The sequence below is a fragment of the Oncorhynchus kisutch genome, linkage group LG1 (assembly GCF_002021735.2).
Source record: "Oncorhynchus kisutch isolate 150728-3 linkage group LG1, Okis_V2, whole genome shotgun sequence".
Taxonomy (NCBI): domain Eukaryota; kingdom Metazoa; phylum Chordata; class Actinopteri; order Salmoniformes; family Salmonidae; genus Oncorhynchus; species Oncorhynchus kisutch.
In genome coordinates, this window is record NC_034174.2 from 70,291,520 (window position 1) to 70,316,695 (window position 25,176).

Below are 25,176 nucleotides of genomic sequence, written 5' to 3' on the forward strand. Positions count from 1 at the left end.
CAACACGCAGCGACAACAGAACAGAACAGAAATATGTAAATATGTCACAAACACACTTGAATTTCCTTCTTTTTTTTATTGATGTAGGAGAATAGAAGTTTCTTTAGCATTTTTCATGACATTACAGGTTTGATTGGAGCTAACGGATATTATTACTATCGTATAGGTATGTGCACGTCATTTAAATAAATTAGGATAATGATCGTATGAGACACAATGATGACATTTCTAAAGGCCAGTTTTCCTTTGGTAATACATGGTCTGTCTGTGGATAAATAATGCCCAAATCAGATAGTCATTTTTTTTTTATACAAGGGCCGAAAAAAAATCAAGTATGTGAGACCAGTTCAGCACAAAAGGCCAACAACCCACACGTTGGGTGCAAATAAATGTTGAAATGGACAGTATATCGCTAAGAAAGGCACCATGTTATGTACTGCATGTTTTATATACTTCACATATTCTGGTAAAGCCTTCAATGAGGATTTAATCGACTCAAAATGTTTCTGCTAATGTTTCTGTTTCCAATGGTATGTGTACTGGAGCTTTGGGTTTAGCGTACAAGTTCATACTGCATTTCATGTTGTTTTTGAATGGGTTTCTCTCCTTTGAAACAACCCACTTGGTGAAACATCCAATAATCCTTACCAGGATCCTGTTCAGTAGGCACAGAATGTTACAAAACGTTGTGAAAACCGATGAAGTAGCCTACTACCTGAGGCTGAGCATGTCCAATGAGTCATCTTTGCATTCCGTTTCAAAATGTTTTGCTACATTGTGCCCTAATGAACATGACCTTATTGTACCTGAATCTATAACATTTAAAGGGATAGTCCACCCAAATTAGAAAATTACATTTTTATTTTGGTACCATGTAAAGAAATTGCTGTCCGTCATTGCTGTCTCTCCTTGTCCAAAGACTGCTTGAAGGGTAAGAAAAACAATGTAATTTTGTGATTTGAGTGACATATCCCTTTAAGTCAAAAGGGCTAATTGTTGTTAGCATTAGCCATGATGTCACTCACACTGCTTGCCAGGGAGTGCAAAATGTCACTTACAGATTATTAACATAACATTATATACATTCTACAGCATGTCAACTTCCGTTTAAGCAATTTAATAAGCATTCAAAACTATAATGTATTAAAAGAACTACAGCCGGTGAGTGTGATTCCGACTGAAACCGTGTACTGTAAGACTGCAGGGTCACATAATCATATTCCGACTGAAACCGTGTACTGTAAGACTGCAGGGTCACATAATCATATTCCGACTGAAACCGTGTACTGTAAGACTGCAGGGTCACATAATCAGATTCCGACTGAAACCGTGTACTGTAAGACTGCAGGGTCACATAATCAGATTCCGACTGAAACCGTGTACTGTAAGACTGCAGGGTCACATAATCAGATTCCGACTGAAACCGTGTACTGTAAGACTGCAGGGTCACATAATCAGATTCCGACTGAAACCGTATACTGTAAGACTGCAGGGTCACATAATCAGATTCCGACTGAAACCGTGTACTGTAAGACTGCAGGGTCACATAATCAGATTCCGACTGAAACCGTGTACTGTAAGACTGCAGGGTCACATAATCAGATTCCGACTGAAACCGTGTACTGTAAGACTGCAGGGTCACATAATCAGATTCCGACTGAAACCGTGTACTGTAAGACTGCAGGGTCACATAATCAGATTCCGACTGAAACCGTGTACTGTAAGACTGCAGGGTCACATAATCAGATTCCGACTGAAACCTTGTACTGTAAGACTGCAGGGTCACATAATCATATTCCGACTGAAACCGTGTACTGTAAGACTGCAGGGTCACATAATCAGATTCCGACTGAAACCGTGTACTGTAAGACTGCAGGGTCACATAATCAGATTCCGACTGAAACCGTGTACTGTAAGACTGTCACATAATCAGATTCCGACTGAAACCGTGTACTGTAAGACTGCAGGGTCACATAATCAGATTCCGACTGAAACCGTGTACTGTAAGACTGCAGGGTCACATAATCAGATTCCGACTGAAACCGTGTACTGTAAGACTGCAGGGTCACATAATCAGATTCCGACTGAAACCGTGTACTGTAAGACTGCAGGGTCACATAATCAGATTCCGACTGAAACCGTGTACTGTAAGACTGCAGGGTCACATAATCAGATAACATAATATACGTTTGCACATTTTCTCCCTTCATCGTGTTTTTGTCTCTTCTGTTATAAGTAACTCACTATTTTTTGGGGAAAGAGAAGATACACAGGTATCACAAGAAATCACATTCATAATGTGGATACCTTGGTCGTCGGGTTAGAAAACACCTTGGGGTGCGCAAATGAACTGTGTTTTAGGCATAGAAATATAACTACTAGAACGGACATCCCCATTCAAAGGTGTCATGCTGGATGGACCATATTCTAGTATTTCTATTTCTATGGTCTTAGAAGCTATTCGTCTCCTGTTTTAGAAGTTATTCCTTTCCCGGGACTAAGTGTAGCAGCTTGTGTACAACAGTTATACCGTATGTAAACTACGTGTGTGTGTGTGTGTGTGTGTGTGTGTGTGTGTGTGTGTGTGTGTGTGTGTGTGTGTGTGTGTGTGTGTGTGTGTGTGTGTGTGTGTGTGTGTGTGTGTGTGTGTGTGTGTGTGTGTGTGTGTGTGTGTGTGTGTGTGTGTGTGTGTGTGTGTGTGTGTGTGTGTGTGTGTGTGTGTGTGTGTGTGTGTGTGTGTTAGTGTGTGTGTTGGTGTGTGTGTTAGTGTGTGTGACCGGTTGGCAGAATTGAATTTACCTCAAACTGGTATTGACCTGGACATGGCAAGTCTGTCATTGCAATGAGGGGTGATTTGTGCCATTGTACGTCCACAATAGTCTCTCAAATGAGAAATTATTATAGGGAACTGATGTGGGTGAAAAACTTGGTCGTGTTGAGGCAACATTCATTTCAAGATGGCTGCCTCAGAAGCTTTGGATGATATTGGGTTCATGTAAGCATTTAACTTGCCCCATTTAACTTGTAAGCATTTAACTTGCCCCGTCTTGTAAGTTAGGATGCCCCACACTTGAATTTTTACTGTACATGATTATGTGTATTAAAATGAAGGAAAGGTTTTCTAGAAGGGTTTTGCCCTCAGGCCTATAGGCATCAACAACTTCCTGTGTTAATGAATGTAAGGCTTATGGGTAAGTTGTAATACCATGACATTTGGACTGAAAACATGCAGTGCTCATGCAGTTTCGAGATCACAGATCAATCCATTGTCTTTCAGGATCAAGTTTAGCTTGTTTCTTTATATATATATATTTATATATATATACACACAACCTCTTACTCAGTCTCTTTTTTATGCACCTCTCTCTCTCTCTTTATTATACCTTCTTTATTTTCTTTGTTTCGATTTCTTCAAGCGTACTTTAAAAAAAGAATAATTCATGCAATGATATGTTCATGTATCGTCGACATGTATGAAAAATACTATGCTTTTTATCAAATGAATCAACATAAAAAATAAACAGACATAACCATTATAGTCCCTCCCTGTTCCCCCTCCCCCCTCCCAAAATAGAATAACGAGCTTCTCTGTAAGGTGAAGTTTTTTGATTGGTCCATACGACACGGGGGTGTGTCTTATTTTAGCCGTACGTGCGGCATGCTCAGGGACTCGGTGCTCCCGACTGAGGGGGGAGATGACATGTTCCCGCTCGCGCTCGCCAGGCTCCTATTGAACCCTGCCAGAGCACTTAACCCCGCCCCAAGCCCCGGGTCTGTCCTCAGTAGCTCTGATGAGTAAGAGGTTGCGTCGGCTGTCCCCTGGGACAGGAAGTCAAAGCCAAAAGCTCCACCTTGAGCCTCGGGGGGGAGAGGGAGGGCATCCACGTCCCTGTCGCTGATAAAGAGGTCCTCCTCCCCCCAGCCATCCCCGCCGCCGCCTCCCCCAGGGTCCTGACTACTGTGGGAGCCTGTGGGGGAATTGCTGCTGCAGGGGCTGGGGGAGGAGAGGCTGAGGCTAGGATGGTGGTGGCTATCCAGGGCCCTGGAGGTGGTTGACCCCCCCTGCCCCAGGTTTTGGATGGACATGGACTTGCCCAGGCTTCGGTCCACCTGGCTGGGGTTGGAGCCAGAGGAACAGCGGCCTCCTCCTCCCAGAGCAGAAGAGAGGGGTACCAGGGGCTCCATCTCCAGGCTCGTGCGTCTCCTCCAGGAGCCCTCTGCTTTGGCATTGCTGTTCCCACTGGACCCACCTCTTGGCTGCCCCAGCCTCCCGATTCGGAGGCCTTGTTCTGGGCCTAACACATCACCATCCTCCCTCTCCTCCGGGCTTCCACAGAAGTCACCCACCTCCATCACCATCTCCCTCTCCCTCTCCGGCCTGGAGTGACCCACCGTCCGGCTGGGCTGGGGAGGAGGTGGTGGGGGCCTGGCCAGAGTAGGAAACCCCCCACCTCCAGATACACAATTAGGAGTAAGAATAGGAGGTGAGTGAGAAGAACTTCCTCTATGGACTGGTTCCCCACTTTCCGGCAGGGTATGATGATGATGATGATGGTGGTGTTGAGGAAGGGGCGGCGGACTGAACGAGGAGGGCGGGGGCCCACTGGTAGAAGGCGAGGTGGTGCCAGTGTTGAGGTTCAGGCTGAGCTCGGTGGACGGCGCCAGGATAAGGTGAAGTCCCCGGGACAGGTTTGAGGCGTTGGTGGAGGAGCGGGTCACGCACCCCCCTTGGCCCTCTATCCCTGGCCCACCTCCAGTGCTGCTGACCTGGGTAGAGCAGGTAGAGTGGTCCTTGAAGAGGATAGAGCTCTGGTAGTCTGAGGTCTGCTCCAGCTCAAACAGAGGCAAGGAGGAGAGGGTGAGGGCAGAGGAGGAGCCTTTACGTAACACATGCCGGTAGATGTCCAACAGGGAGTCTAGCTTCGACTCAATAGACTGGACCTAGAGAGGGATGGATTGAAGGAAGGAAGGAAATGATGGTTAATATTAGCTACACAAAAGAAAGAGTACTTTCACATAATTGTTCATACAAACAACATTTAACCACATTCAACCATAAGATGTTGAATAACAGTAGTTGGTAGCCCTTTACACTCGTACCTGTACCCATATACGGGTTAAAAATGGCAGATTTGGGCACTAATGCTTCACAGAGCTGTATGGGTTTGGACTGACATCCATTCTGAATTTGAGCACAGCGCGTGACAAGAAGTTGCCCCCCATCTCTCCCGGTACTTGGGCAACGTTTGCCATTTTTGTTGTTCTCTTAGTGAGGGAAATACTTTAAGTTAAGAGGACTCTATGTACTATGAAAGATGAGACGTTGAGGATTATTATAATAAATACCACTGATGTCACACAACCAAACCAAACACCTGTGAGTCCAAATGTGCACTTCACATCTCCATATCATAAAACTCATGGCATATACAGTGTCAGCGTTTATGATCACTATGTTTGATGTACAGTTACAAGAGGACATTGGGTCATAGGCTCATTTTGTTCAGAACAACTCAGGGTATGTTTGTTTACTCTGAAGATAATTCGCCGTGGCACACACACCTGAATGCACACGCACCTGAATGCACACGCACCTGAATGCACACGCACCTGAATGCACTCATGACTTTCTATGCGCACCAAAATGACAATCCGTTTCTCTGAATGAGCTGGTGAAAGCCTAACACTGTAAGATCGTATATATTAACTTAGCTAGTCATGTTGGCAATAGAACAAGCTTTCAAATCAGGCCCACCTGACCCAGACTGCGATTCATTATGGACCATTTTTGGAGTGCGTAAACAGCAACAGTAATTGTGTGATGGCGGAGATGCAGCGTTGTGTTCCAAACGAAACAGCTACAAGTCTGCATGCTCTAGTTCCTCAACGGCACAGCTAGGAGAGCTCAAAAAGTACCTTATGGTTGAAGACTCTTCTTTGAGTCATAAAAGTGTATTGAAATGACTTAGGAACTGTGTACACTTTGGAGAGGGGTGTGGCCACTTCTGAGACCCCAGTTAGTCCTCTCGCTCAAACCCTTGTCATTTTGTTGTCCTATGTTGCACCTAACCCACATTTTTGAGGAATATTTGTATGTTACTGAATGTCGACAGTGTATCGGTTGGATCCAGTCTCGTGTCAGGTGAACTTGTGTGCTCACCGTTGGTCTACTCATTTATTTCCCAATTATCTTCAAACTGTTCCCTTTCAATTGCTACCATGGTTATGCATGTGCTTTTCCTACTTCTTCTGTAAGAAACATTTCAATTTATCCCTATCCATATAGGCCAATGCCTACGAATGTCAAAGGTTAACCACACATAATTCACCATATTTAATGAACCAGTGGTTTAAGTTCACGGAAACCCACTGACCTGCCGTTCCACTTTGCAGACACGTCCCAGCATACTCATGTCCTCCAGCAGGTCTCCATCAGACAGCAGCTTGTCCCGGATCTTCTTATCCAGAGGAACCTGGCCTTTACCCAGGATCTGGTCCACTCTGGAGGGCACAGGAGACATAGTGTTAAAGAGAGGGTACAGAGAGAAATGGTGCAGGACCAGAGGATGTTCAGTAGGCAGCCCGCCCGAGAAGGAAGAAGGAAGGAAAGAGAGTTAAGAGTCGGAATTGGTCCTCTATGAGAATACAACACTTACTGTAGAGGCCATACTGTTCACAAGGATATATTTGGCTTGGTTTACTGTGTCACTGGAGATATGTTGCAAGTGTATCAATATCAACAGCATCCCACTGGACACACACACTGGTTGAATCAACGTTGTTTCCATGTCATTTCACCGAAATGAGGTGGAACCAACGTGGAATAGATGTTGAATTGACGTCTGTGCCCAGTGGGATATCAACACACCTTTTTTCAAGGCCAGAAGAAGAGAAGAATGTATTATCTACTACTGGATTTGAAAGACAAAATGGATGACCTTAAATTACAAGCATCGTTTTTATTTGTATTTATGTATCATTTTACTACACATTTGGACTTTTAGTTGAGATGTTTATTTGAGATAATCAATATTTTCCATGACTCAAGAAGCTCTCGACCAGACAAATGTAATTTTATGTTTCCACCACATGGTGGCTAACTACTCACTAATTTGGTAAATATGGCCTTTCAAATTCAGTGAAAGTTTAGGGCCTAGATTTAATCAGATCAAGTGCTAACCGGCTTCAGCCGACACCCGCATAGCTGACGTTTTGGCGGTGTCGGCGGTGGAACGGCATTGGAGCTGAAAATCGGTGAGCAGCTGCTCTTGTGATCATTGTCAAGAAGCCACACCTCTCCACTCGCGTTAGAAGTTCAGAATGAGAAAGTGTAGGCAATATAGAAATAATTACATTCAAATTGAAAAATAATGTAACTAAATAATGAGGATTTCTAACAGCCTAATCGAGGTGTAGATTACATCTCACATTCCAGAATTTGAACTTAATGAGACTCCATGCAGCCAATGGCAATGTCCGTTATAGCCATAATACCGGGAGCAACATGTGGATTTGACAACTCTAATGCAATTCCACCTCCAACACCGTCAAAACATCAGCTCTGCGGATGAATCGGGCCATAATTTTAAGAGAAAACTCAGTTGACAGGAATGCAGAACAGAAGAAACATCACCAGGAGGAATCTAGAAACTAAACCCATCAACAGTCCCAAATGGATCCCCCGTGCAAGATATACTGTCAACCTAGACAGGCAAGATATACTGTCAACCTAGACAGGCAAGATATACTGTCAACCTAGGCAGGTAAGATATACTGACAACCCAGACAGGTAGGATATACTGTCAACTTAGACAGGTAAGATATACTGTCAACTTAGATAGGTAAGATATACTGTCAACCTAGGCAGGTAGGATATACTGTCAACTTAGACAGGTAGGATATACTGTCAACTTAGACAGGTAAGATATACTGTCAACCTAGGCAGGTAGGATATACTGTCAACCCAGACAGGTAGGATATACTGTCAACTTAGACAGGTAAGATATACTGTCAACCTAGACAGGTAAGATATACTGTCAACTTAGACAGGTAAGATATACTGTCAACCTAGACAGGTAAGATATACTGTCAACTTAGACAGGTAAGATATACTGTCAACCTAGGCAGGTAGGATATACTGTCAACCCAGACAGGTAGGATATACTGTCAACTTAGACAGGTAAGATATACTGTCAACCTAGACAGGTAAGATATACTGTCAACTTAGACAGGTAAGATATACTGTCAACCTAGACAGGTAAGATATACTGTCAACTTAGACAGGTAAGATATACTGTCAACCTATGCAGGTAAGATTTACTGTCAACCTAGACAGGTAAGATATACTGTCAACTTAGACAGGTAAGATATACTGTCAACCTAGACAGGTAAGGAAGATATTTGCGATTTGAAAACCATGCAGTGTTTCTTCTAGCAAACAATCAGCTAGTCCACATGCAGGGGATGTGGAGAAAGTCAAGAGGGTGTGAGGAGAGGAGTGCGTGAGGGGTGTGTGTGAGGGGCGTGAGGGGGTTAACTCTGACCCCTGCGTGGAGTTCTTTCTGCCCTGGCTGTAATACATGGGCAGGGAGGGAGAGGAAAAGGTCTTGGCTCGGCTGCTCAGGGGCTGGGGCCCCACTATCATGTCCAGCCTGTGGGGGAAAGTGAGGACACACACACACACACACAAATATGAATGTATGCACACAGACTCGAACATATGCACACTCATATGAAGACAAAGACATATACTGCTCACATTAGTGGCTAAGCAGTGAATACACATGGGCAAACAGCTGCTAGCTAAGCTTTTCATGCATTTTATTGGAAGGTCTAGAGAGTGTGACTACGTGAGCACTTTGACCATGTGTGACAGTGCATTATTGTTCTCACCGTGTCTGCAGACTCTTGATGCGACACAGCATGTCCAGGTGTCCGGCGGAGTACTGCTCTATGACGTCCTTCACATCGTACGGACGCAACGTCTCCTTAAACTTCTTCTTGGCCACGTGGAACTTCATTATCCTGGATGGACCAGACCAGGGGCATGTTCATTAAATACCAGATGAAAGAACATTGACTGAAACAGGGAGGGACTACATGAACGTGTCTAATTAGAAATGCTCCTTTTTGTTTCCCGCTGCAAAACGTTTCGCTACGGTGTGTCCTAATGAATGAGACCCAGCACAGGAAGGTATCTCAATGCAGTTCTTAAATCTACCACAAGAGGGAGTCCTCAAACAAAGAACGACATTGACCTAGAGTAACACACGCCAAGGTACTGAGATCTAAAACTATCCAATAGCAACAGCAGAAACAGCTCTTCTTTCTCAACATAAATCATCTGGAAAATCTTTTCATATTTCTAAAGAAAATATTCTTGTGAAGTTGTACAGTGAACAATCTGAGGTAAAATCAGTCTTTACTTGTTTACTTTAGCTGTGTAGCATGTAAATCTAGCCCTTTGAGAGAGTGTAGAGGGGAGCTTAGTACATACACCTGTGGAGCCTAGGGGCCACATACAACGGAAGAGGTTGAATATGAGAGGCCCTTACTGCCCAATGTGAGGATCAAAGGGGTAAGACTGATGGAAAAGTTATGTAGTAATGTATCCACTGGATAAACCCATGGCAGGAGGTAAGGGAGATTTTGAAGCTGCCTCTCACGGAATGGATTAGGGGAAGAGTTAGGAGGTTACAATAAGAAGAAAAATGTCACGCCAAGGCTCTGATGACATACTTGAGTGAGGGCAGTGTGTGTGTGAGTGAGTGAGTGAGCGTGCGTCTCACCTGACGGCTCGGATGACAGACTTGACAGAAGGCAGCAGGTCCTCCACAGAGATCTCACAGTGACAGCCCTTGTCATCACCGAACCCATCCTCAGTGGTCATGTTAGAGTCAGCTAGAGAGAGAGACAGAGGGAAAGAGAGTTTGAGTTTTAACATACCTTCATTTTTTTATGACAGAAGAGATGGAGGGAAGGAAGGAGAGAGGGAGGAAGGGGAGGAGAAAGGGAGGGAAGGAAGGAGAGAGGGAGTAAGGGGAGGAAAGAGAGAGGGAAGAAGGGGAGGAGAGATGGCGGGAAGGAAGGAGAGAGGGAGGAAGGGGAGGAGAGATGGAGGAAAGGAAGGAAAGAGAGAGGGAGGAAGGGGAGGAGAGATGGAGGGAGGGAGGAAGGGGAGGAGAGAGGGAAGAAGGGGAGGATAGATGGAGGGAAGGAAGGAGAGAGGGAAGAAGGGGAGGATAGATGGAGGGAAGGAAGGAGAGAGTGAGGAAGGGGAGGATAGATGGAGGGAAGGAAGGAGAGAGTGAGGAAGGGGAGGAAAGAGAGAGGGAAGAAGGGGAGGATAGATGGAGGGAAGGAAGGAGAGAGTGAGGAAGGGGAGGAAAGAGAGAGGGAAGAAGGGGAGGATAGATGGAGGGAAGGAAGGAGAGAGTGAGGAAGGGGAGGAAAGAGAGAGGGAAGAAGGGGAGGAGAGATGGAGGGAAGGAAGGAGAGAGGGAGGAAGGGGAGGAGAGAGGGAGGAAGGGGAGGAGAGAGAGACAGTGACGCGCATTCATTGATGCCAAGGGAAGCCAGGCTTCCCCAAATATTTGACAAAAAACAAACATATTTAATCTCTCTCTGTGTTTTAATAATTTTCCATCAATTCGCAAGTGGCTGAATCTCACCGGAGGAATCATCAGAGCGAGGGAAACAGCGCCCTTCTGTCTCAGTATGTGTACAGTGGCTTGCGAAAGTATTCCCCCCTTGGCATTTTTCCAATTTTTTTGCCTTACAACCTGGAATAAAAATGTGATATTTGGTTTGTATCACTTGATTTACACAACATGCTTACCACTTTGAAGATGCAAAATATTTTTTTTATTGCGAAACAAACAAGAAATAAGACAACCTGAGCGTGCATAACTATTCACCCACCCCAAAGTCAATACTTTCTAGAGCCAACTTTTTCAGCAATTACAGCTGCAAGTCTCTTGGGGTATGTCTCTATAAATCTAGCCACTGATATTTGCCCATTCTTCAAGCAAAACTGCTCCAGCTCCTTCAAGTTGGATGGGTTCCGATGGTGTACAGCAATCTTTAAGTCATACCACAGATTCTCAATTGGATTGAGGTCTGGGCTTTGACTAGGCCATTCCAAGACATTTAAATGTTTCCCATTAAACCACTCGAGTGTTGCAGTATGCTTAGGGTCATTGTCCTGCTGGAAGGTGAACCTCCGTCACAGTCTAAAATCTCTGGAAGACTGAAACAGGTTTCCCTCAAGAATTTCCCTGTATTTAGAGCCATCCATCAGTCCTTCAATTCTGACCAGTTTCCCTGTCCCTGCCGATGAAAAACATCCCCACAGCATGATGCTGCCACCAGCATTTTCGTGGTGATGAGAGATGTTGGGTTTGTGCCAGACATAGTGTTTTCCTTGATGGCCAAAAAGCTCAATTTTAGTCTAATCTGACCAGAGTACCTTCTTCCATACTGTATGATTGGGGATTCTCCCACATGCCTTTTGGTGAACACCAAATGTGTTTGCTTATTTTTTTCTTTAAGCAATGGCTTTTTTTCTGGACACTCTTCCGTAAAGCCCAGCTCTGTGGAGTGTACGGCTTAAAGGGTTCCTATGGACAGATACTCCAATCTCCGCTGTGGAGCTTTGCAGCTCCTTCAGGGTTATCTTTGGTCTCTTTGTTGCCTCTCTGATTAATGCCCTCCTTGCCAGGTCCGTGAGTTTTGGTGGGCGGCCCCTCTTGGCAGGTTTGTTGTGGTGCCATATTCTTTCCATTTTTTAATAATGGATTTAATGGTGCTCTGTGGGATGTTCAAAGTTTCAGATATTTTTTATAACCCAACCCTGATCTGTACTTCTCCACAACTTTGTCCCTGACCTGTTTGGAGAGCTCCTTGGTCTTCATGGTGCAGCTTGCTTGGTGGTGCCCCTTGCTTAGGGGTGTTGCAGACTCTGGGGCCTTTCAGAACAGGTGTATATATACTGAGATCATGTGACAGATCATGTGACACTTAGATTGCACACAGGTGGACTTTATTTAACTAATTATGTGACTTCTGAAGGTAATTGGTTGCACCAGATCTTATTTAGGGGCTTCATGGCAAAGGGGGTGAAGACAAATGCACACACCACTTTTCCGTTTTTCCTTTTTTTCCATTTTTTTTTCCATTTTTTCACTTCACCAATTTGGACTATTTTGTGTATGTCCATTACATGAAATCCAAATAAAAATCAATTTAAATTACAGGTTGTAATGCAACAAAATTAAAACGCTAAGGGGGTGAATACTTTTGCAAGGCACTGTAGCTCATCTATCTGATGTTGTGTGGAGCAAAAGAGTATGACATGTTGCTGCAGTATTTTAAAAAAACTTTTATTTAACTAGGCAAGTCAGTTAAGAACAAATTCTTATTTACAATGACGGCCTACCCCAGCCAAACCCTAACCCGGATAACACTGGGCAAATTTTAGGCTGACGTTAAGTAGCTAGCTAACTTAGCTGTTTCATTGTTGCCCATGCGAGGAAGTTAGGCTAGCAAGCATTTTAGCTAGGTAGCCTATGACAACAAAAACTAAAAGCATACAGTATGACAGAGCAATAGACCATTTTGCCAAATTGAAAGAGAGCAGGATGGCATTGGCATTCAACTAGTCTACAGGTAGGATGAGTCCAAACTTCTTTTTTTCTTTTTTTACACACGCAAGAACGCACACACACACACCAGTACCATTTGTTTTTGGTGTCTTTAAGTTTGTTTTCAGTGTATTCAGAAAAGCATACTGTATATAGCCTTGTTGATTAAATGTTTAAGTTGAAATGGTGCTGAAATACCAGAGGCATTGCTCCTGTTGTCTTTGTGTTGACTTCTAAAACAGTAGTTGTGTCACGATCTTGGAAATGAGCGGACCAAGGCGCAGCGTAGGTATAGTTCCACATATAAGTGAGACTAACAAAGCAAAACAAAATAACAAAACATACAATAGACCGTGACGACGTAGTTCCCAAACACACTAACACAAACAATATCCCACAAACGGACCGTTGGCCGTCGTTGGAGGTTCCGGACTATGGACCGTCGCTAGAGGTTCCAGACCGTTGACCGTCGCTGGAGGTTCCGGACCGTTGACCATCGCTGGAGGTTCCGGACCGTTGACCTTCGCTGGAGGTTCCGGACCGTTGACCTTCGCTGGAGGTTCCGGACCGTGGACCGTCGCTAGAGGTTCCGGACCGTTGACCGTCGCTAGAGGTTCCGGACCGTTGACCGTCGCTGGAGGTTCCGGACCGTGGACCGTCGCTGGAGGTTCCGGACCGTGGACCGTCGCTGGAGGTTCCGGACCGTGGACCGTCGCTGGAGGTTCCGGACCGTGGACCGTCGCTGGAGGTTTCCGGACCGTGGACCATCGCCGGAGGTTCCGGACCGTGGACCATCGTGGGAGGTTCCGGACTGGGAACCATCGCCGGAAGCTCTGGACTGTGAATGCGCACTGGAGGGAGGCCTAGTATGTGGAGCCGGTACAGGTGGCACGGGACTGGTTACACGCACTTCAGGGCAACTGCAAGGAGCAGGCACAGGAAGTACCAGACTGGGGAGGCGCACTGGAGGCCTAGTGGGTGGAGCCGGCACAGGTGGTACCGGACAAGTGACAGGCACATCAGGGAGAGTGCAGGGAGCGGGCACAGGACGTACCGGACTAAGAAGATACACTGGAGTCCTGATGCGTGGATCCGGCACAGGTGGCACCGGACTGGTGACACGCACTTCAGGCCGAGTGCGGGAAGCTGACACAGGACGTACCGGACTGGGAAGGCGCACTGGTGGCCAGATGCGTGAAACCGGTGCAGATGGCACCGGACTGGTGTCACTCTCTTCAGCACACCTCTGTATGGCAGCAATCTCATCGCTACCACCTCTCTCCGGAATCCTTCATCAAATTCCTCCTCCGACTCCCAAACAGGCTCTGGCACTCTCCGCTGCACGACCGCCAGCTCCAAGTGCCCCCCCCAAAAAATGTTTTATCTTGGGGTTTCTGTGGCCGTGGTCCCCGGTGTCGTCGCTGTCCTTCCATGCTCCTTGGCGACTCCCGCCAAGGAAGGGTCTCGTGTCCTCTCATGTCCTCCCAAGTCCAAAACTTCCTTACCTCATTTTCACGCTGCTTGGTCCTTTGTTGGTGGGATATTCTGTCACGATCTTGGACATGAGTGGACCAAAGCGCAGCGTGAGTATAGGCCCACATATTTATATAAGTGAAACTAACAAAACTAAATTAAAAAACTTAAAGACCATGACGACGTATTGCCCAAACACACTAAAACAAACAATATCCCACAAATGCAGGTGGGGGAAAAAGCCTACCTAAATATGATCCCCAATTAGAGGCAACGATTACCAGCTGCCTCTAATTGGGAACCACACAAACCACCAACCTAGAAATCTATAAACTAGATAACCCCCCAGTCACGCTCTGACCTAAACACCATAGAGAACCTAGGGCTCTCTATGGTCAGGGCGTGACAAGTTGTTTAGTAAACTGTCAAACCATTAACTCGCTTTAACTTGTTGCAGACAGTGGTGGAAAAAGTACCCAATTGTCATACTTGAGTAAAAGTAAAGATACCTTAATAGAAAGTGAAAGTCACCCAGTAAAATACTACTTGGTTTTAAATATACTTAAGTATCAAAAGAAAATGTAATTGATTAAATATATTTAAGTATAAAAAGTAGAAGGTTAAATAATTTCAAATTCCTTATATTAAGCAAAGCAGACGGCACCATTTTCTTGTTTTCAAATGTATGGATAGCCAGGGGCACACTCCAACACTCAGACATTATTTACAAAAGATGCATTTGTGTTTAGTGAGTCCGCCAGACCAGAGGCAGTAGGGATGACCAGGTGTTCTCTTGATAAGTGCGTGAATCTCTCAATTTTCCTGTCCTGCTAAGCATTCAAAATGTAAAGAGTACTTTGGGTTGTCCGGGAAAATGTATGAAGTAAAACATACTATACTTTCTTTAGGAATGTAGTGAAGTAAAACTAAAAGTTGTCAAAAATATAAATAGTAAAGTAAAGTACACATACTCCCCCAAAAAACTACTTAATTAGTACTTAGCAATTTTACTTAATTACTTTACACCACTGCTTGCAGGTCACATAACTGTTTATTACATGGAATATTTGCTTTGTGGACTTCACCGGACCGACGTTGCTCTCCAGTTTTGTGATGAAACATATGTATGTGTAGCTGAATTTATTTCACCACTATGTGACTGTTGTCTATTGCTGTCTCTGCCTTATTGTATATCACGGCAACGTATGAACGAATGGGCTGTGAAGCAAACAACGCAATTATCCCAACATTGGTTCTAATATGTTTTCACTGGCTTGGCTTCCACAGGGATTTTACCCACGCACTGCTACTAGAGAGAGAGAGAGAGGGAGAGAGAGAGAGAGAGAGAGAGAGAGAGAGAGAGAGAGAGAGAGAGAGAGAGAGAGAGAGAGAGAGAGAAATTGAAAAACTCTTGTTTTCACAAAAGAGAGTCTACATTATAGCAGAAGGGCGTGAGGCTGAGAGCTGCCTGGCCTCAGTAGGTATATTGCTAATGGGAAATATTTATCACAAAGACCTGCTGTTTATGAGTGGCCTGAGTTACGACATAAAGCACACCAAAGCGGGCCAGGGGTTAGAAGTGGTAGAGTGCAGATCAAACAAATTTTCCCCTGACCAATAAAAGGTTTTCTATGACCCCAGGTTAATGCTATTTGTAATGTTACAAGGCAAGCCACCACAGGCCTTTGGAGGATTGGTGTGTGTGTGTGTGTGTGTGTGTGTGTGTGTGTGTGTGTGTGTGTGTGTGTGTGTGTCAGCCAGCATCAATCTCTGCTCTCATTAATTCAGAAAGTACTGTAGCTGGTTCTTGGCAAAACCATTTAATCCATCTTGCATACCATATATGCAACAGTCCATTTTCCATATACAACATGATTATTGTACGGTTGTGTAAGGTAAGTGTCATATACAGTATAGTCAGTAGTCCTCACTTTATCCAAAACGTCTCATACACCAGATTCATCTGGATAAATCCCCCATTCCATTTCTATCCATCCTCAACATAATGTGCAGGTAATAGCGTTATTATGGTAATAGTGTTATTACGGCAATAGTGTTATTATGGCAATAGTGTTATTATGGTAACAGTTATTATGGTAATATGGTTATTATGGCAATAGTGTTATTATGGTAATAGTGTTATTACGGTAATAGTGTCATTGTGGTAACAGTTATTATGGTAATGGAGTTATTATGGTAGTAGTGTTATTATGGCAATAGCGTTATTATGACAGTGTTATTATGGTAATGGTGTTACTATGGCAATAGTGCTACTGTGGTAATAGTGTTATTATGGTAATAGGGTTATTATGATAGTGTTATTATGGTAACAGTGTTATTATGACAATAGTGTTATTATGGTAATAGTGTTATTATGGTAATGGTGTTATTATGGTAATGGTGTTACTATGGCAATAGTGCCATTATGGTAGTAGTGTTATTATGGTAATGGTGTTATTTTGGTAATAGTGTTATTATGGTAATTGTGTTACTATGGCAATATTGCCATTATGGTAATGGTGTTATTTTGGTAGTAGTGTTATTATGGTAGTAGTGTTATTATGGCATTAGTGTTATTATGGTAGTAGTGTTATTATGGGAGTAGTGTTATTATGGTAGTAGCGTTATTATGGGAGTAGTGTTATTATGGCAATAGTGTTATTATGGTAATAGTGTTATTATGGTAATGGTGTTATTATGGTAATGGTGTTACTATGGCAATAGTGCCATTATGGTAGTAGTGTTATTATGGTAGTAGTGTTATTATGGTAGTAGTGTTATTATGGTAGTAGTGTTATTATGGTAGTAGTGTTATTGTAACGGCTCTCTTCTATCTCCTCCTCTGACGAAGAGGTAGAACAAGGATCGGACCAAAATGCAGCGTGATGATGATTCATGATATATTTTAATGAAGGAAAACCTATACATACAGAAACTACAAAACTAACGAAATTAAATAATGAAAACCGTAACAGCCCTATCTGGTGCAAACACAAAGACAGGAACAATCACCCACGAAAACACTCACAGAATATGGCTGCCTAAATATGGTTCCCAATCAGAGACAACGATAATCACCTGACTCTGATTGAGAACTGCCTCAGGCAGCCATAGACTACGTAGACACCCCACAAAACCCCTAAGACAAAAACACACCACAATAACCCATGTCACACCCTGGCCTGACCAAATAATGAAAGAAAACACAAAATACTAAGACCAAGGCGTGACAGTTATTATGGTAGTAGTGTTATTATGGTAATGGTGTTATTATGGTAATGGTGTTACTATGGCAATATTGCCATTATGGTAGTAGTGTTATTATGGTAATGGCATTATTTTGGTAGTAGTGTTATTATGGTAGTAGTGTTATTATGGTAGTAGTGTTATTATGGCAATAGTGTTATTATGGTAAGTGTTATTATGGTAATGGTGTTATTATGGTAATGGTGTTACTATGGCAATAGTGCCATTGTGGTAGTAGTGTTATTATGGTAATGGTGTTATTTTGGTAGTAGTGTTATTATGGCAATAGTGTTATTATGGTAGTAGTGCTATTATGGCAATAGTGTTATTATGGTAATAGTGTTATTATGGTAATGGTGTTATTATGGTAATGGTGTTACTATGGCAATAGTGTTATTATGGTAGTAGTGTTATTATGGTAATGGTGGTATTATGGTAATAGTGTTATTGTGGTAATGGTGTTATATGGTAATAGTGTTATTATGGTAATAGTGTTATTATGGTAATGGTGTTATTATGGTAATAGTGTTATTATGGTAATGGTGTTATTATGGTAATAGTGTTATTGTAGTCCACTATTGGTATAGACCTACTTCATTCTAGAATTTAGCTGGTGTTCCATTTGACCTAGCTACCTTGTCACTGTGGCTGGTACCCTGCCTTCCTCAGCCAGCTGGCTAGGCTGGATAGAGCAGCACTACAGCCTCTGCTAGCCCCTTGAGGCTGCTAAACTACAGCATACCTGTTCCCTTCCCCCTCCGCATCCAGAGTACGGTCCAGAGCTCCAGCCATAACCAAGCCAGGCCGGCCATTTCCACTAACCCAAACCAGCGCACCGCAAACAGGCATTAACATTCCTCCCGCTGGGCCTAGCTGGCTCTCTGGCTGGCTCTATGGTCTGTTCCAGCTCTGGTCTGGTCTGCCCATAAGACGGGGGTCTAGGAGTAATCCTTCAAAGGCTAGCACACAGCACCCAGCCAGAGAAAGGGAGGGAGCTAAAGCTAGCATGACATTAATAGTGTGGTTTTAAGTTGATGTAGCTCACCAGTGATCTAAGGATAAGCTAGGTGTATCTAAAGATATCATGAGATATCATTCTGAGGATGTGTAGAAAGCATCAGGGCAAGATTACAATTTTGGTATAAAGGCAAAGAAAATGACATTGTACCAATCAACCCATCTCTTACACTAAACGCCCAAATCCAACAATTGACCAATCATGACAATTAATTAGTTCCTCTCACCATCGGCAGTGGAGCGTGATTGGATCTTGAGGCGGAGGGAGGGTCTGAAGCGGGTGCGGTCATTGAAGCTCCAGCTCTTCTGGACCTTGGCAGGGCTGGTGCCCTCCGTACCCCCAGCCTCAGTCCCCGGGGACCGCCGGTCGCTCACCGACGTCTGCCGGCTCTTAATACTCTGCCCCCTGGGGCTCGCCATCCGGACACGGTCTTTGAAACTCAACTTCTGGCTGTCATGGGGATGGATCGATGGAGGGAGAAAGGGGGATGATGGTGTGGAGGGATGGATAGAGAGAGAGAGAGAAAGAAATGGTGAGAGTCGTACAAAGATATACACACGTACTGTATCAAGATCAAGCACAGGTTCGGGGTCGGGAACAATTCAAACAAAATGCAATTGATTGGAGACTTTTTACAGGAGTCTTTCACCATTTCATGAGTTTGTTCATTCGTTTACCCAATTATTGGTTGCTTCACTGGAGAGCAAGGCATGTAAATTAGGTTAGATTGATGGGCCTATTCATAGACCAGCATGCATTGCAGCCTATTATCCAAAATGCACGCGCACAGCAGGCAAAATGCTTCAGCAGGTACCCTACTGTTAGTATGTAATTATGATTCTTTAGTACTCAGCTCACTCCTAGACATGTGACCTCAGCTGGCCAATCCCTGTCTCTCGGACTGGCAGAGTCACCATTAGAGGAGCTACCATAGAAGAGGGGTTTGTGCAGGGGGGGTCTTGTATAATTGATAATCAAGAACACCAAGGGAATAGGGGGGGGAAGTGATGATTTCATGAAACTTTGTGATTAACTATTAATGGGGTCTAATATCCAAGGAGGGACTGCTGAAATGGTGAGGTGCAGGGTGGAGTGCTGAGGTCAGAGGATAGACAATGCTGTGTACAGGGTTTCCAAGTGACAACATGCAGGGGCAGTGGAGGGGCCGTGCAGAGGACAGGCAGCGGGGCAAGGGGTAGGAAGCTATATCCAATCTAACCATGAATGTTTTGGTAGTCATTGTAAATGTTATCGTGACTATTGATGAAGTCACTGTGTCTTTCATGTTTTGGTGATGTGAGTGTGAATGGTGGGAATGACAGGAAGTGAGGTAAGAGGCAAGAGTAGTTGATAAAACTTCCAGAATGTTTGAAGTTGGTGAAATATCACAATGAACCAGTTAGACAACATATCTGTTCAGTGGATCTGTTTTTAAGACCTTACCAAAAAGCTCTTGTACAGTCAGAAATACAGTTGAAGTCGGAAGTTTACATACACCTTAGCCAAATACATTTAAACTCAGTTTTTCACAATTCCTGACATTTAATCCTAGTAACAATTCCCTGTCTTAGGTCAGTTAGGATCACCACTTTATTTTAAGAATGTGAAATGTCAGAATAATAGAGATAGTAGAGAGAATGATTTATTTAAGCTTTTATTTCTTTCATCACATTCCCAGTGGGTCACAAGTTTACATACACTCAATTAGTATTTGGTAGCAATGCCTTCAAATTGTTTAACTTGGGTCAAAAGTTTCAGGCAGCTTTCCACAAGCTTCCCCCAATAAGTTGCGTGAATTTTGGCCCATTCCTCCTGACAGAGCTGATATAACTGAGTCAGGTTTGTAGGCCTCATTGCTCGCGTATGCTTTTTCAGTCAAAAGTACAATCTTTGTCCCTATGTGCAGTTGCAAACCGTAATCTGGCTTTTTTATGGGGGTTTTGGACCAGTGGCTTCTTCCTTGCTGAGCGGCCTTTCAGGTTAAGTTGATGTAGGACTCGTTTTACTGTGGATATAGATACTTTTGTACCTGTTTCCCCCAGCATCTTCACAAGGTCCTTTGCTGTTGTTCTGGGATTGATTTGCATACTATTGTTTGTACAGATGAACGTGGTACCTTCAGGTATTTGGAAATTGCTCCCAAGGATGAACCAATTTTTTTTCTGAGGTCTTGGCTGATTTCTTTTGATTTTCCCATGATGTCAAGCAAAGAGGCACTGAGTTTGAAGGTAGACCTTGAAATACATCCACAGGTACACCTCCAATTGACCTATGAGAAGCTTCTAAAGCCATGACAACATTTTCTGGAATGTTCCAAGCTGTTTAAAGGCACAGTCAACTTAGCGAATGTAAACTTCTTACCCACTGGAATTGTGATACAGTGAATTATAAGTTAAATAATCTGTCTGTAAACAATTGTTAGAAAAATTACTTGTGTCATGCACAAAGTAGATGTCCTGACCAACTTCCCAAAACTATAGTTTGCTAACAAGAAATTTGTGGAGTGGTTGAAAAACAGGTTTTAATGACTCCAATCTAAGTGTATGTAAACTTCCGACTTCAACTGTAAGAGTATTAAGAGTTAGTGTACAGTAAGAGAAGTGGTTAAAATCATAAGACAACAGGCAGCATTTTCAGGCACTGTCCAAAAGAAGCTCAACATTGTTGCAAAGGTAACCCAGATCGTCAGAGAACTCCCAGAACCTATATGCAGCCATTTTGAAAATTTGTTGTCATTCCCAAAATAGTCATGAGTCCAAGCGGGCAGGGGGGATGCTGTGTACCTAGTATGTTTCCGTAGGGTACACCTCCTCAGTAGCTTCTGCTTACTACTGAGAACCTTACTACAAACCAGAGGAAAGAGATACGGTAAGCAAATATATGTGTTTATCATATACAGTACCAGTCAAAAGTTTGGACACCTACTCATTCAAGGGTTTTTCTTTATTTTTACTATTTACAAAACTATGAAATAACACATATGGAATCATGTAGTAACCAAAAAAGTGTATAATATATTTAACATTTGAGATCCTTCAAAGTACCGACTCTGTGAATTGATGACAGCTTTGCACATTCTTGGCATTCTCTCAACCAGCTTCATGAGGTAGTCACCTGGAATCTATTCCAATTAACAGGTGTGCCTTGTTAAAAGTTTATTTGTGGAATTTCTGTCTCTCTTAATGCATTTTAGCCAATCAGTTGTGTTGTGACAAGGTAAGGGTGGTATACAGAAGATAGACCTATTTGGTAAAAGACCAAGTCCATATTATGGCAAGAAGAGCACAAATAAGCAAAGATAAATGACAGTCCATCATTACTTTAAGACATGAAGGTCAGTCAATACGGAACTTTTTAAGAACTTTGAAAGTTTCTTCAAGTGCAGTCACAAAAACCATCAAGCGCTATGATGAAACTAGCTCTCTTTCCTGACTGCCACAGGAAAGGAGTTTCCTCTGCTGCCGAGTATAAGTTCATTAGAGCCTCAGAAATTGCAGCCCAAATAAATGCTTCACAAAGTTCAAGTAACAGACACATCTCAACATCAACTGTTCAGATGAGACTGCATGAATCAGGCCTTCATGGTCGAATCACCACTACTAAAGGACACCAACAAGAAGAAGAGTCTTGCTTGGGCCAAGAAACACATTAGACAGGTGGAAATCTGTCCTTTGCTCTGATGAGTCCAAATTTGAGATTTTTGATTCCAACCACCATGTCTTTGTGAGATGCAGAGTAGGTGAACGGATGATCTCCACATGTGTGGTTTCATAGTTTGAATGTCTTCACTATTATTCTACAAATGTAGAAAATAAAGAAAAACCCTTGCATGAGTAGGTGTGTCCGAATGTTTTGACTGGTACTTGTATGTGAACGTCTTTGTTTCGGTTATGAATGTAGCTTCTATGAATGTCTCTGTATACTTACAGTATGTAACGATGTTATATGCCTTTATGTCTGAATATGAATGTTTATGAAATGTAATCTATACAATCGCCACCTCAAACTAAGTGTGTTAATGTCTTTGTACGGTAATAGTTTATGGATGTAAATATAACTCATGACAGATGACATAGTCCTTTATGTCATGTATATGAAGGCTTTATAAGCGCAACATGATCTCTAGGCTTCAATCACACTAAACTAAAGCATGACCAGAGACCTTGTAGAACCACTATACTTTTTCAACCACTTGCTGACATTTAGAAAGAGCGTGTTTCAAAGGTAATTGAGCTCAGTGGAGAGAGAAAATGAAGAGCCTAGGTATGACAGCATTTTTAAAAGGCCTATCATTTGATAATTCAGTCCCACTCCTGTCCATGTCTCTCATTTAACCATACTAATTCAGCTGAGAGAGAGAGAGAGAGAGAGAGAGAGAGAGAGAGAGAGAGAGAGAGAGATGCTGAGTCATATGTGTGGAGGATGGTAGACTTTTAGAACAGGCAACCTGTCGGGCACCAGTAGACTTTCAGGGCCATCGGCACCTGGTTCAATGACACTCAGAAATGGATTGTTATTTATTTATTTTTCTCCTGCAGGTTTGAGGTGGAGCCCTTGACCATGAGAGAGAGAGAGGGGTGGTGAATTGAATTCAATAGGTGGAGGATGCTGGAGCTTTGTTCTCTCTCATTCTCGCTCTCTCCCTCCCTCTGTCTCTCCTGTTCTACCGACATGCTTTTCAAGTGTTTGGGTTTGCGTGGGAGGGATTCTGTCCTCACCCTCTCAACACTAGGCAACACTGAATGTTTTATTTTTTCCGATATTCTGTTGACACTTCACACTCAGTTTGGAAATCTCAGCTCAAAAATAAGTACAGTCTCTTCACAGACAAATGTTTTAGTGGCCCTCAGGTTTTTAATTCTGTTTTTCACTTTAAAGACACGCATTCTGCTTTCCCTACTGTTGTGTAACGACAGCTAAAACAACATATTACATCACTCCTAGCTCCCACAGAGAGAGAGAGAGAGACAGAGAAAGAGAGAGACAGTGAGAGAGATAGATAAAGACAGAGAGAAAGACAGAGTGAGATAGAGAGAGAGAAATAGAGAGTGAGAGAAAGGGGAGAGAGAAAAAGACAGAGATGGAGAGAGAGAAATAGAGAGAGAGAAAAAACTGAAATAGAGAGAGAAAGACAGAGAAAAATAGTGTTTCCTCTCCCTCCTCAATCTTTCCTCTGTAATTTAGTGTCTGTGTCACTCAAATCTTGTTATACTGAAATACACACACAACACACGACTGCAATAAACACAATTAGTTCTAATTTTAGAGAGAGCGAGAGAGAGAGGAACCACTGCAATCATTTCCTTCCTGAAGAACACCTAAGGTACGGAGAGATGTAGTGAGAGAATGGGATGAGGCAGAGGAAGAAAGAGAGAGAGAGAGAGAGAAACCACTGCAATCATTTCCTTCCTGAAGAACACCTAAGGTACGGAGAGATGTAGTGAGAGAATGGGATGAGGCAGAGGAAGAAAGAGAGAGAGAGAGAGAGAAACCACTGCAATCATTTCCTTCCTGAAGAACACCTAAGGTACGGAGAGATGTAGTGAGAGAAAGGGATGAGGCAAAAGGAAGAAAGAGAGAGAGAGAGAGAGAGAGAGAGAGAGAGAGAGAGAATGGGAGAGAGAATGGGAGGAATAAAGAGATGGAGAGCGAGAGGGAAGAAGGAATAATAAAAGGAGAGAAAGAAAGATAAACACTGAAGAAAGAGGGGGGAGAGGCCCAAAGGAGAGGTAAATAATGACTAAGTAATGAACTGCTGGCTGTTTCTATAAATAGATCCATTAAATTAAGAGCTAGGGCCAACACCTCTTAACCAGCTATCTTTCTCTACAATAGGTCACCGACTGCATATTGGCACTTTCAGCAGCAATACACAGTAAATCCCAAATGACACCCTCCTTTTTTTTTTCATTTCACCTTTATTTAACCAGGTAGGCTAGTTGAGAACAAGTTCTCATTTGCAACTGCGACCTGGCCAAGATAAAGCATAGCAGTGTGAGCATACAACAAAGAGTTACACATGGAGTAAACAATTAACAAGTCAATAACACAGTAGAAAACGAAGGGGGGGTCTATATACAATGTGTGCAAAAGGCATGAGGAGGTAGGCAAATAATTACAATTTTGCAGATTAACACTGGAGTGATAAAAGATCAGATGGTCATGTACAGGTAGAGATATTGGTGTGCAGAAGAGCAGAAAAGTAAATAAATAGAAACAGTACGGGGATGAGGTAGGTGAAAAGGGTGGGCTATTTACCAATAGACTATGTACAGCTGCAGCGATCGGTTAGCTGCTCAGATAGCTGATGTTTGAAGTTGGTGAGGGAGATAAAAGTCTCCAACTTCAGCGATTTTTGCAATTCGTTCCAGTCACAGGCAGCAGAGTACTGGAACGAAAGGCGGCCAAATGAGGTGTTGGCTTTAGGGATGATCAGTGAGATACACCTGCTGGAGCGCGTGCTACGGATGGGTGTTGCCATCGTGACCAGTGAGCTGAGATAAGGCGGAGCTTTACCTAGCATAGACTTGTAGATGACCTTACTTGATAGTGCACAACTTTTGACCAATGTCCTAGAGACATTTGAGACACACCCACACAGTTCTGAATAGTGACTGAAAGTATTGACATTTCCATTTTGGTCATTTGGCAGAGCAGACGATCTTATCCAGAGCGACTTGCCATCAGTGTACTCCATACAGGCAGTAGGTAAGACGTGACCCCCAACACACAGGGTTACGACGTACACCAGTGGTAGTGGTGCGTGTGGATCTGTGCGTCAAATAGATACACAGAACA

General features: G+C 43.3%; 2 protein-coding genes across 4 annotated transcripts in view; both read right to left on the bottom strand.

Annotated features, from left to right (window-relative positions):
* Positions 1-56: 56 nt before the first annotated feature.
* LOC116375251 (uncharacterized) lies at positions 57-2,525 on the bottom strand. 2 transcript variants are annotated; one of them, XM_031831518.1, is made up of 2 exons: positions 2,022-2,525; positions 57-1,882 (listed from the first exon to the last, which is right to left on the bottom strand). In XM_031831518.1, exons 1-2 carry the CDS (start codon positions 2,208-2,210, stop codon positions 1,097-1,099), a joined length of 975 nt encoding a protein of 324 aa, XP_031687378.1. In that variant the 5' UTR covers positions 2,211-2,525; the 3' UTR covers positions 57-1,096. The 2 variants fall into 2 exon arrangements, with proteins under 2 accessions (XP_031687378.1, XP_031687372.1); XM_031831512.1 differs by having other exon boundaries at positions 1,926-2,525.
* Positions 57-25,176, bottom strand: part of LOC109902313 (potassium voltage-gated channel subfamily KQT member 5-like) — a 148,425-nt gene continuing 123,305 nt past the window's right edge. Inside the window, exons 10-15 of one of the 2 annotated variants that reach the window (XM_031831499.1) lie at positions 18,605-18,828; positions 9,789-9,900; positions 8,893-9,024; positions 8,544-8,651; positions 6,375-6,501; positions 57-4,941 (exon numbers count right to left, since the gene is read on the bottom strand). In XM_031831499.1, coding sequence (XP_031687359.1) covers positions 3,637-4,941; positions 6,375-6,501; positions 8,544-8,651; positions 8,893-9,024; positions 9,789-9,900; positions 18,605-18,828 — 2,008 coding nt within the window. In that variant the 3' untranslated portion in view covers positions 57-3,636. The remainder of the gene's footprint in view (positions 4,942-6,374; positions 6,502-8,543; positions 8,652-8,892; positions 9,025-9,788; positions 9,901-18,604; positions 18,829-25,176) is intronic. The other variant, XM_031831505.1, reaches the window with a different exon arrangement.